This window comes from Molothrus aeneus, chromosome 4 (genome assembly GCF_037042795.1).
Source record: "Molothrus aeneus isolate 106 chromosome 4, BPBGC_Maene_1.0, whole genome shotgun sequence".
Taxonomy (NCBI): Eukaryota; Metazoa; Chordata; class Aves; order Passeriformes; family Icteridae; genus Molothrus; species Molothrus aeneus.
In genome coordinates this window covers 1727231-1739726 of record NC_089649.1, presented here as the reverse complement: position 1 = coordinate 1739726, position 12496 = coordinate 1727231, and the positions used below count along the sequence as shown (strand labels likewise).

Below are 12496 nucleotides of genomic sequence, written 5' to 3'. Positions count from 1 at the left end.
GGCTCTGTGGTCCCGGGCTTGGGGAATACCGGGAGTGCCCGCGATCCTCATGGAAGAGCTGCTCGGCTTTATTCTTCTTAATTTATTTCCCTTGGAACATTAAGCCTCTCCCGGCGCCCCCGTCCCGCTGCCCGCAGTGGTATAGCCCGCTGGCGCGCGCCGATTGCGTCAACGGGCGTCGGCTGCGCCACCCGGAAGCGCTTTGGCGGCGGCGGAAAAGCGGCGCGTGCGGCTGGTTTTGTTTGTGGCCGGACCCGCCGCGGGGGCTCGTACGCGCCTCCCGCGGGGGCCTCCGCTCGCCGTCCCACGATCGGCCCCATGGCCTTCAACTTCAGCGCCACGGCGGGAGCCGGGGCCGCCAACCCGACCGGTGAGCGCGGGGGGAACGGGGCGCGGAGGGGCGGGGCGGGGGGAGCCGAGCGGCGAGCAGCGCGTGCCCCCCCCCCTCCTGGCCAATGAGAGCCGCGGCGGCCGGCAGCGCATGCCCCCCCCGCCAATGAGAACAGCGGTCGCCTCAAAGGGCCGTGGGTGCCCCCCGGCCAATGGGGAATCGTGGCGGCGGCCCGTGTTGTCCCCCTCGTGCCGCCCCCCCCCGCCAATGGGAACCGCCGAGGCTGGCAGCGCGTGCCCCCCCGCCAATGAGAACGGCGGCCGCCTCAGGGACCTGCGCGTGCCCCCAGCCAATGGGGATCGCGGCCCCCTCAACGGCCCGGGCGTGCCCCCCCGCCAGTGAGAACCGCGGCGGCCGGCAGCGCGTGCCCCCCCCGCCAATGGGAATCACTGCCACCTCAGGGACCCGTGTGTGACCCCCCGCCAATGAGAACCGCGGCGGCGGCGGCCCGCCCGTGCCCCCCAGCCAATGGGAGCGGCGGTGGCGGGCAGCCCGTGCCCCCCAGCCAATGGGAGCCGCGGCCGCCTCAGAGGCACCGTCCCGCCCCCGGCCCGGCCCCCGGTGGGTCCGGGAGTGGCTCTTTAGGCGCTTGTGATGAGGTAGTCAGGTCCCTCGGATCAGTATTTTCTTGCAATAAATTAATCGTTTGGACGAGATGCCCTTGGAAGTTCATTTTTGAGCAAGGTAAAATACAGCGGTTAACTTGTAAAGTTAGACTTTTCCCCCTCTGCTTTTGTCACTGTCAGTCATGGTGAAATGTAAGACAGAGCTTTCCTTGCCCTCAGTTAGTAAAATAATTAATTGTTGACTCCAAACAAGTCCTTTGGACGGGACTCATCTTTGCTCTAGTTAACCTGAATTTTACCATCTCTTACAAACACTCTTTCTGGCCCCATCTGAAAGTAAACATTGCCTTGTGCTGCCTGTACATTGTGGCAAGGTTTATGACATTCACAGACCAATGTCAGAGGGAAATCTGGGGTCACACTTCAGGACTTCCCGTTGTCTGTCTAGCATGAAACTGTTTCAGCTGCATCCCAGGGGTGCTGGGTACATCAGTAAATCCAGCAAGGCTGAGGTGGGCAGATTTTGGCAATAGAACTTGAATAAGTCTGCCCTAGAGTAGCTGAGGCTTATGTGGTGCTTTGTGCTTATTCTGTTGTCATGTATCTGAGTGTATTATTTGTATGAAGATGATTTACTCTTCCCTTCCTGATAGCTTATGAATTAATTTTGACATTATCTGTTACACTTAACACAGATGCAGCTGTATTGAGCAGTCTTAGGTTGTTAAAAATGACTGCTAATGTGAATATTGAATTACAGAGATAAGGCTTTGAAATAAGGTAGGGAAATGCTGCTGCTTTATGCACTGTATAATTAAAAAATAATGTCTTTACAGCAGCAGTGTGTTGAGCTTTTCAGTGTCCTCCTTGTGTCCAATAAATATAATGTTTAATGCCAGTTAATACCTTTTACTCTTGTGTCTAACTCTGCCTGTCTTGCTCATGGTGATGGAAAAATGCTTCAGCTTTTCTCTCCTGGTGCCTGCCTTTCACTCAGAACTAATGTTGCCTTGCTCTTTTTCTGCTTCCCGCTCGTCAGGATTTGGTGGGCTTGAAACTGCAAACTCCACTGCCAGTGGGTTTAATTTTGGGGGTTTCGGATTAACTGCTAATCCCGCGGTGAATTTTAATATTGGGAATTTCGGTGTTTCCACTACCTCAACTCCACCTTTCAATTTTGGTAACAGTCTGGCAAGCGCAGGTAGATAATGCGTACATACGTGTTCTGTGGTAAATGTTACAGCAGGGGTCCAAGAATTGCATCCCTCACTGGGGATCTGTGTCTGCTAGTAATCCTCATATCCAGTGAAGACTGGCCATAAAAGCTCTGGAAATGGAATGGGAGGGGTTTTGCCTGTTAAATTCTCAAGGAATAGTTTTTGAGGAAAAATAACCCTGTAGGCAAAAGTCTTTGGAACAGGAATGAATCCAGGTGATCCTGAGCAATCCCAGAGCTGGTCCCTTTTCCCTGTTTCCTGACATGAGATTCTTGGACTACTGCAGTCATGTTTCCATCTTCCCCCGTGTCTCCTCATCGGCCTTGCGTTGGCTGTCATGAACACACCACACCTCAGTAGTTTCTGTGCAGAAACGATTTGTATACGACCAGCACAAAGTCAGAGCCAGCTGTGACCTGTTCCCCAAAGCCGCCAAGTGTCCCAACACCGCCCTGCCCCAGCTCTCCGGGGGTGCTGGTGCTCCAGGGAGGCCTGCATGGGATGGGGGCACTGGGGGGTGGCCAAGGAAGCCCTTTTTATGGAGATCCATCAGATCAGAGCCATCAGCTGATGTCATTTCACCTCAAATATTTCCCATTCCCTATGAAAACTTTGGACTGGATGGATTTCTAATGCTTGTGTAGGTGTGGAATTAGCCCCGGGGGTCCGGTTGCTGCTGCTCGTATAGGAATTCCGTCCATCCCACAGTGTCATTGCTCTCTGTGTCAGCGCCTCTCATCTGTTCTGTGCACTCCAGCAGTCTCATGGGGTTTATTTGCTGTAAACACTCTTCACTGGCTTCATTTGAGCTCCACCAGAAGAGATCATGGATAGTCCATTTGATATTTAATTTGATGCTTTGGTATTGAATTTGTAGTCTCAGGCCCTTTTCAAGAAAGAATGACTAAATTTGCAGTGGGTACAAAGGTACCTAAAAATGGTGTTATCTGCTGGTGCTCCTGCCTGGGTGTCCTGCTCACTGGCAGGACTGAAACATGGATGTTACAGGGAACAATTTCTTGTGCCCACTCACATCAAAGTGTTTGCTGAATGGAAATAAAATGCCCTTGCATATCAGCTTTGATTTATGCTTTGCTTTTGGTTTGTGGACAGGAGGACTGTGAGTGTAATAGATCTTTTTTTTTGCTATTGACATGTGAGTGAGGAGAGGCAGCATCTTTGTGACAAATCCTTTGTAGCAGGCTGTCTTTTGTCTTTTGAGCCCGTGTAAAAGCAGCATGAGACACAGAGACCTTGCTTTCCCAGGCGGGTCAGCCCTCCACAGGCTGCACCTTGGGCCAGTGCCATTGGCACCACCGGAGCTCAGGTGCTCACTTGGGTCCTCTCCTGCTGGCCAATGACTGCTTTTCCTGAAAATCTGTGGAAGGCCGATTGCTTTTTCATCCATCTTCCTATACTAGTGGCTGAACCTCTAAATGAGGTGTAACGGGAATGATCATTGGGAAACAAGGCTTTAAAAAAATGACCCTGTAGAAATTTACACAACTGTGTGTATCTGGCCTCAGGTTTCCTGAGGTTAGGACTGTTTGTAAAGTTCACAACACATCGAGTTGTTTATTAAACACTTAGTAGTGACATTGACCAGAAGTATTTCTGAGAACGAATGTAAGAAATAGTACTGTTAGTTGTGTCTGTCACTAGGGAAAGTGCATCCCTCTGGTAAAGGACCAAGATGTCAGTTGACTGCTGCCTTTTTATTTGCTTTCGTGACACACCATACAAGTTGTGGCTTTGTGGTCCGTGTTTTCTCCCCCATTTCCTTGGGCGATGAGCTCGGTGCCCATGCTCAGTGTGAACTACATGCTTGTGCCATGTGCCATCCGTATGTCAGCCCCTGTCACCATAACCCCCGAGCCGTGCGATCGGTTGTGGTGTTGTGCCCAGCTCCAGGGCCGTGTGCCGCTGCCTGACCGCAGTCTGTGTTCGGCAGGTGCCTTTGGAGGCTTTGGGACCACCACCACCAGTGCGGCACCGGCGTTCAGCTTCTCTGCTCCCACCAACACCGGCACCGGCGGTAAGGGACTGAGGGACTGACTGCCTGCAGAGCAGATCCAGGAGTGCTTTGGGTTGCAGGGCTGCTGTGCTCTTCTTCTCAGTAATCATGTACTTGTTTCCGCAGGACTCTTTGGTGGTACCCAGAACAAAGGCTTTGGATTTGGTACCAGTTTTGGCACAGGAACTGGAACCGGCTTGGGTAGTGGGTTGGGAACTGGGCTAGGCTTTGGAGGCTTTGGAACCCAGCAGCAGCAGCAGCAGCAGACCAGTGAGTATGGCCTTTGGATTTACCCATCCCTTAGCAGTGAAAGCGCAAGACTGTCATCTTCTGTTGCTGCGGTAGTAGGACAAAAGTGTATTGTAACAGGAGGTGGTTTAACACTTTAACTCTTAAACTAGAGCTCAAGCAAGTCTCTGAGCTTCACCCTTGAGCTTCCAACAATATTTACCCCTTTGGTTTAATGCTGGTAGAATGTAGTTAAAGAATTGATGTTACAGTCACAGCATTACTAGAAAGGGGAGGAAAAAGGCGTTGAGGTTAATTTAAATGGGAGCTGGATAATAAGCAGCTTCAGGCTCTGAGTCCACTGAATTTGTAACAACCGGCCTGCCTCTCAGATTTAGGTATTGAGGGTGCCAGATGCTGACATGGATCAATACATGTGTCTCGTTAAAAAAAAAAATTCTTCTAATGTATTGTTCAGGAGCTTCTGTTGTAGATGATGAATGGCTGTAAAAAGACACTTAAGAAACATGATCTGATTTTAATTAATTTATTTGTTTGGTGGTTTTATTTTGCTTCTCAGAATCTGATAAGAATAAGAAGTGATGCTAGTGATATGTGATAGCATGGTCACGGTTGGTCAAGGGGTTCATTTGTTTCTCTTCATCCCACCCAGCATTAGGCACTGGGTTGTTCAACCAGCCTGCCCAGACCCCCGCTCAGTCCAACCAGCTCATCAACACAGCCAGCGCCCTCTCGGCCCCGACACTGCTGGGAGATGAGAGGGATGCCATTCTGGCCAAATGGAATCAGCTCCAGGCCTTCTGGGGCACGGGCAAAGGGTACTTCAACAACAACATCGCTCCGGTGGAGTTCACGCAGGAAAACCCCTTCTGCAGGTTTAAGGTATGGCATGGTTCAGCTGCCCGCAGAGGGCGCCAATCCCTTACTCTGCTGAGGCTGAGCAGCTCATGGGTGTTAAACCAGACTTTGTCACTGGTAAGAGTATTCTGAAACAGTATTTTTCCAGGTAATCTGCACAGTTCTGATGCATACTCATTAAAAGGTTCGAAGATGCTGGAAATCTGGGTGGTGTGGAGGGACTAGATAATGAGCCCAGATGTGGAGCATGAAAGTAACAATTTCATGTACTAGCATTCAGGTTAGTGTGTGTATACTTCGAACAGATCTCTGGAAATTAATTTTAATGTGTGTCTGTGTATGTTACAATAAGACAGAAACAATTAAAAATTACCTTCTTGTATGAAAGAAACTGTGAACATTTGGAATAAGAACTTCAGGGTCTTTCTTCCTTGCTTTGTCTAGATTAAAATAACCCTCTATGAACCTGGCCTGTGCCAGGTTTAAAATCCACCAGCCTTTATCCTTGCCAGTGCTCATGCTGACTCCATTCCCTGTGTGGACTTGTCAGCAATTCCAGATCTTGCTTCTCATGTTGACAAATTCATGGCTCTCCATCCTCCACAAATCCTGCACCTGCTGACTGTCTTGCTCAGCCTCAGGCTTGTAAGGGGATTTGGGGCAGGCATGGTGACACCCTCCAAAGCTGATCCTTTGGAGTGCGAACTTTGTGTCCTGAATGTAGGTTAATACTGAATTAAGTCCAGTGTTGATTATGTACATTATGAGAGTTCTGTAACGTTTTTGCAGCAATTGTACCTGCCTAAAAAATGTTTGGTTTTGTTGCATCACCTTTTTCAGTGTTACCTTGAACATTTTATTACCAATGCACCTGAAAGCTTATTTTCTTGTAAGTTGTTGTCTGGAATTGCTTTCACAGTTTCTGAGCTTTGAAAAATTGCCCATTATAAGTTGTGTGACACAAAATCGGTTATTTTAGAGTTTCATTTACTAAAAAGAAGAGTCTTAAGGTTAGACAATACCAGATACTAGGTTTACCCTTGTCCCTGTGACTGGAGCGTTTCTAATGCCATGAATTCACGTGCCATAAGTGAAATACTGACAAGTTCCATCTGTGTCACCAGTGAAGATGCCTGCAAAAACTAGGGGAGAAGGTGGCACAGGGATAGGAGCAAAGCATCATAAGCTATTTTGGTTATTGCCACTGAAACACCCAGCATCAGATAAGAAAGAAGCATTACATGAAGAGTTGCACTTGTACACAATTCCAGCTCTAGGACGCATGAGAAGCATGCAGCTCCAGACCAAGAAATGCATGCTGCTCTAAGTTATGTGTTACAGGCTGTTGTTTGAAGTACCACAGTGAAGTAAAATACATCTGTTCTAGTTTGAAAATGCTGTGTTGCATAAAGAGATTGTGGAAGTTATTTATTTAAAACAGAAATACCAGAGGTGTCATGTGCTTAAAAACAAATTCTTCCTTAGCTGTCGCTGTTGTGCTCCATGGCAGGATGGCTGGTTCTGCGAGGCTCACTATGGCAGGGGATTACCCTCTGCTGACAAAACCGAGCTCCTGGGCACATCCCCAGCTCATTTCTCTCTTCATGAGGGGAAAGGTGCAGGTCACCCACCCACGTGCAGTGTCAGGGCCTCACCAAGCCCTGACTCTCCACCCTGTCACCAGTGCCAGCTTGGGGTGACAGCTGATAGGCAAGAGGAAGTGAAAGCTGCCACTTTGTTTTTGCTTGTAATAAAGTCTGATCCTCTGGTTCCATTTGCAATTTGGAAAAGGGGTCAGTTTGTAAAATGTTCCTGATTGCTGTCAGCTCTGCTGTCTTGGCAACTCCCCTGATGGAAAAAGGATACTTAGGAACTTTTTGTAAAAATCCAAACTGTTTCAAAAGCTGCTGTACTGATGGCTGTGTGAGAGATTGATTTAAAAGGGGATTGATTTCATGTTTGTGCAGCTCTGAATAAATTGTGAGTTAAATTTGGAACCAGCTGCTCTAAAAACGGAGGGATTTAGCCCCTCCCCTTGATGCCACAAGGATATGCATTTGCTAAGTAACATACCTTCATTTTTCATGTGTTCCTTGGCAGGCTGTGGGTTACAGTTTAATGCCCAACAACAAAGATGAAGATGGCCTCGTGGTCTTGGTGTTTAACAGAAAAGAAGCAGATATTCGAAGCCAGCAGCAGCAGCTCGTAGAATCACTACACAAAATTTTGGGAGGAAACCAGACCCTCACTGTCAACGTCGAGGGTGTTAAAACAATGCCCGATGACCAGTACGTGAACTTTGCACAGGGTTGCCCATTTGTATTGCATGTTAGAAAGGGTTGGTGCCTAAGTCTACTGTCTCCCCTTCTCCTTGATTGTATCTCTTATTCCTTCATATAGTTTTTCTTACAACATTAAGGCCAGTGCCTTTCCAGAGATTTTAGGTTATTCTTAATGCAGTACTAGTATCACCATAGGATATGGTTGGTAAAACTGGGAGGAGCAGAGAATGTAATGGTATTTACAGCTTTTCTCTCTCTCTCCCTTGCTGTGTTAAACCCTGCAGCTACTGGTACTTTACATCTCACTTGGTAAAAAGTCAGCTGGGAGAAGTGATAGCTTGGATTTTGGGTGGTTGTGTATTGTGTTACCTCCTTCGTGCTGCTGACCTTTTCCTGACGTTCCGCATTTTGTCTCGCTCAGGACAGAAGTGATCATTTACATTGTGGAGCGCTCCCCCAACGGCACCTCCAGGAGAGTTCCCGCAACGACCCTCTATGCCCACTTCGAGCAAGCCAACATCAAATCATCCCTGCAGCAGCTGGGGGTCAGCCTGTCCATGGCCAGGACAGAGCTGTCACCAGCACAAGTCAAGCAGCTCCTGCAGAACCCTCCTGCTGGTGCGTGGGCTGGGCCTTCTGTGCTCTCCAAGAAAAAAGCTGGTGTCAGCTGGAAAACACCTGTGAAAATAATAAGAAAAAAAGAAAAGTTAAAAATCAGAATAATCATGTCCTGTACTCACTTGCAGTTTTCAGATGGCTCTCTTAGCTTGCCTGTGTGGCCACAGACAGCTTTGCACATACAGCTTTGTTTTAGAGTAGTTAAGGGCTTCTCATGTAATTTGATTAGATGACTTACCTTTGTATCTATAGCTTTTATATATGTCCATGTTTAGGATATGAAAGGTTATGAAATCTGGATTGGAAAAGGCACTGGGGCCTAGTCTTGCAGAAAAGTCAGAGCTAACTCCTACTGAGATTATTTTGCCAACTGATTTGGTACTTTGATCACTTAGTTACTGATTTTTTAAATATTTGCTCGTTTCACACAATAAGCAATTTCAAAAGGACAGATGACCCAAGTGTGGCATATAATGGGAACAGTAGGAATTTCTGCCTTTCAAGTATGGATTATCCAATGGGAGCACCTATGGGTTATTCCTTTCCCCTGCTTTCAAACCACTGCTTGACAGCCTTTGGGTCTGAATTTACTGTCCCTGCTCAGGACCAGGAGTTTTAAAGAACTACCCTAGTTTAATTAACCTTAATTTGTGCAACAGGCATTTGGGTTAGCATAGTTCATAGGGTTTGTGTATTGCACAGCATTTTTTCCTGGTTAGCAGCTGTAATATCTCTCAGATAGCCCTACTAAAAATCCTTTTTTCTTCTTTTTTAGGTGTTGATCCTATTATATGGGAACAAGCCAAAGTTGATAATCCCGATCCTGATAAGTAAGTCAAATAGTATGTCCAAGTGTTGAAATATTGCAACAAGGCTTGGACAGGGGAGAAAGAGATAATAATTGCATAGTACCCTTCAGATAACTTGTGAGAAAGTTACTTGAGTACAGCTTGGCCAAGTGCTGATCCCCTTGAAAGCAGTGAAGATTACTGGAGGTGCCTGTCTTAATCTCTTTACCCGTTAGGCGCTTAGGAGCTGTCAGGATAAAGAGTCTTACTTGGGTTCCTTGGAGAACTGGTGTCCTCCATTACATGGATTAGTTATAGTGACTTATTTTTTGCAACCCTTATGGTTTTTTCTCTTTCCTGCTGAAGGTGCTGCACCTTTGTACCCTCCAGTGGTTACAGATAAATTGGGCTGGTTTCTTTATGAAAAAGGAACGGGTTATGGGGAATAGTTAGGACTCTAAAACTAAGCAAAAGAAGATATGGTTATGTATTAATTTATAAAAGATCAACATAATCTGTGACTTAATATTAGATTCTGTTTCATAATTATTAACCCTTACCAGGTTTGATGTGTCCAGTATAGAAACGCGTTGTAAGAAATATTTGTGTTCTCCTAGGCTTATTCCTGTGCCAATGGTGGGTTTTAAGGAACTGCTGAGAAGATTGAAGGTCCAGGATCAGATGACCAAACAGCATCAAACTCGATTAGATGTAAGGTTGCTCATCTTTATCGTGACTTGCTGTTGACAAAGGATGCGCTATTAAATGCACCTGGCCCTGTGTGTTCAAAATGGAAACATGAACCATTGTCTTAATATATCCCTTAAATAGATCTTTGCCCAAAAACTGAGCAGAGTGGTTTGGCTTTCATTTGTTTCAGGTTCCAGCTTACTGTTTTGTTACAGGCTAATCCACACCCGCTCCATTAAGTCCATTGGCACAAACTTTTAACTTTGGGCAACCAATTTTCCAGTACCTTCTGAAAATCCCAGTTGTGTATGAAAATAAATACAAAGCAGAACAGTAGAGGTAGAAGAAAGCTTTCTAAAATCATCTGGGTCAAGGACACCAAGTTGCTGAGTGGTGTAGTGTCATGAAGCTTCCAGTTTTAAATCAGGCCTACCTTGTTCTACTATCAAAAACTTCTCTGGCTTCCAGTTAACTCCCATCTCCTCCGCAGATAATATCAGAAGATATCAGTGAGCTGCAGAAAAACCAAACGACAACTATGGCAAAAATTGCACAATACAAAAGGAAACTGATGGCACTTTCGCACAGAACCTTGCAGGTAACAGAGATAATCTAAATAAGTCCTTTGACACACTCCAGTGCCACAAGCAGTCTCAGAGGGAAGAAGAACCTTTTCCATCTTGTGCAGGCCAGTGCTGAAAATTATTCTGACCTCAGCTAACCGGTGTTCATTTAAGTACCAGGCAGAGCTGTCAGGGAAAGCTCAGGTCTGCTGCACTTGGGAACCTTCTCTCTCACCTACCCAAAACCACAGGACTGCCCTGAGGTCTTAGAGCAGCAGACTAAATGACACAACAAATCCAGTGAGAAACAGGCTGGAGGAAGGACAAAAAGATGTAGAGATGGGCTGGTGGGGAGAAGGATGGGCCAAGTGTTCTCTAATGAACGTCAAAGGCTTCTTTTGTAGGTGCTAATAAAGCAGGAGATCCAAAGGAAAAGTGGTTATGCCATTCAAGCAGATGAGGAGCAGCTTCGTGTACAGTTGGATACAATTCAGTGTGAACTTAACGCACCCACGCAGTTCAAGGTGAGTGGCTGACAGCATTTGGCTAACACCTCTGGGGCTTCCTCACTGAAAACATGTCAGTTTTCCAAACCACATGTGTATATTAGTTGTGGAAGGCTTTCAATCTCAGTGTGATAGGTTGTAGCATTGTGCTCTTTGCTTATAGCCAATAGGTATTTCAGTAGTTTTGAGTTCTTGGAAATCATGGAGTCACTTACCCTTTGCATGTCTTCCAGAACATCTAAAAATTGAATGAGCAGCAATGCTTCCAGCCCTGGAGACTCAAGGAATGGTAGATGCTGGAGCTGTGACAGCTGAAAATGAGTTGTGTTTGATTTAAGCCTGTTTCTCTTCCCAGGGCAGACTGAATGAGCTCATGTCCCAGATCAGGATGCAGAACCACTTTGGAGCAGTGCGGGCTGAAGAGCGCTATTACATAGATGCAGACCTCTTAAGGGAAATCAAGCAAGTGAGTGTTACTGGGTAGAACCCTGGCCTACTCTTTGAGCTTGATCATTTAAGCCAGACACACACTGACTGGATCTAGATTGTCATGTTGCCTTGTTTGATCAAGTCATCCTTGTAATTGGTCTCAGTACTGGGGCACCAAGCTATTGTACAAAACCACTCTGTGGAGATAGGCTGTTAGTACAGAAAATGCTGTTATTCCTTCCTCAGAGAAATGATGCCAGGATTATCAATGTGCCAATGCCACCAGTCATGACACTTCTGAGAAATATTACCTAGTAAGTTTGTGAAGTTGAACAGTACTCACACTGGTTTCTGAACTATCTGCAGCACCTGAAGCAGCAGCAAGAAGGGCTGAGTCACCTAATCAGCATCATCAAAGATGATTTGGAGGACATCAAGCTAATAGAACACGGGCTGAACGAGAGCATTCCCATCCGAGGGGGAGTCTTCAGTTGACTGGTGGAGGTTTACACAGAACATGGTAGTGGAGTTCATGGCTCACCTTCCAAGGCTAAAACTGTTGAGGTAAAATAAAACACGTATCTTGTAGGAGCAAAATGGTATTTTGTCTGTTACTTTTAGAATTAGCAAAGCCTCTTCTAAGCTTTTAAAATTGACCTTTGGAAGGTTTATATTTTATAAAGCTGTATATGCTTTAACAAAAGAAGGAAAACTGAATCTGTTCAGATACCATTTTACTACAAAATTATATGTACTATTGTACATTTTTTCCTTTTTTCTTCTTTTTTTACAATGGCATTGTCCTAAAAAATGCAGTGCTGAGGGGATTATTTCACTAATGACTCAGTTTGTGGAAAGCTTAGCCTGCTTCCATGTTTCTGTCAGAACAATCAAGTAGCACCATTGTGTAAACAGCTAACTTAAATCATTACAGAGATGTTTGTTGCTGTAACTATGTTGTTCTCTGCAATACCAGTCAATTACTGGGGCAAGCTGCAGAAAGTTCATGTTTCCAGTTTCTGTTCTTCCTTTGGATTGCAAGGATCTGAAGGTTGTGTTTTGATCACTTTACATATATGAATTATACAAAGCTTTGCTGCCCCTCTAAATAACAGTATGTCTGGACGTTGTCTTCTGCCTTTTTTAAAATCACCCAAAAGTAATAAATTCAGTCTGAATTTGTAATAAGTGGTGTGTGGTGTTGGCTCTCAGTGACATCAGCAAAGCAGTGACGCTGCTCCCAGCTCCAGGTAAGTGCACTTCACTCTGCTCCAGGCACTGCAAGGTAGCAGGCTGTCAAACCCAGTGTCACAGAGCTGCTTGGC

General features: G+C 46.1%; 1 protein-coding gene across 2 annotated transcripts; it reads left to right on the top strand.

The window, feature by feature from the left end:
• The first annotated feature begins 197 nt into the window (after positions 1-197).
• Positions 198-12359, top strand: NUP54 (nucleoporin 54). Of its 2 annotated transcripts, XM_066549384.1 has the most exons (13): positions 198-370; positions 1997-2158; positions 4126-4209; positions 4315-4458; positions 5090-5319; positions 7396-7583; positions 7999-8195; positions 8971-9025; positions 9601-9694; positions 10164-10271; positions 10641-10760; positions 11098-11208; positions 11538-12359. In XM_066549384.1, the coding sequence occupies exons 1-13, from the start codon at positions 319-321 to the stop codon at positions 11664-11666; spliced, it is 1674 nt and encodes a 557-aa protein (XP_066405481.1). In that variant the 5' UTR covers positions 198-318; the 3' UTR covers positions 11667-12359. The 2 variants fall into 2 exon arrangements, with proteins under 2 accessions (XP_066405481.1, XP_066405482.1); XM_066549385.1 differs by lacking the exon at positions 1997-2158.
• Positions 12360-12496: the final 137 nt, after the last annotated feature.

Excerpts from the sequence above, each read along its gene's own strand:
- NUP54 (XM_066549384.1), top strand. The coding sequence starts at position 319 with ATGGCCTTCAACTTCAGCGCCACGGCGGGAGCCGGGGCCGCCAACCCG. Across the intron at positions 4,210-4,314 it reads CACCAACACCGGCACCGGCG|GACTCTTTGGTGGTACCCAG; the intron begins GTAAGGGACTGA and ends TTGTTTCCGCAG. Across the intron at positions 8,196-8,970 it reads CCTGCAGAACCCTCCTGCTG|GTGTTGATCCTATTATATGG; the intron begins GTGCGTGGGCTG and ends CTTCTTTTTTAG.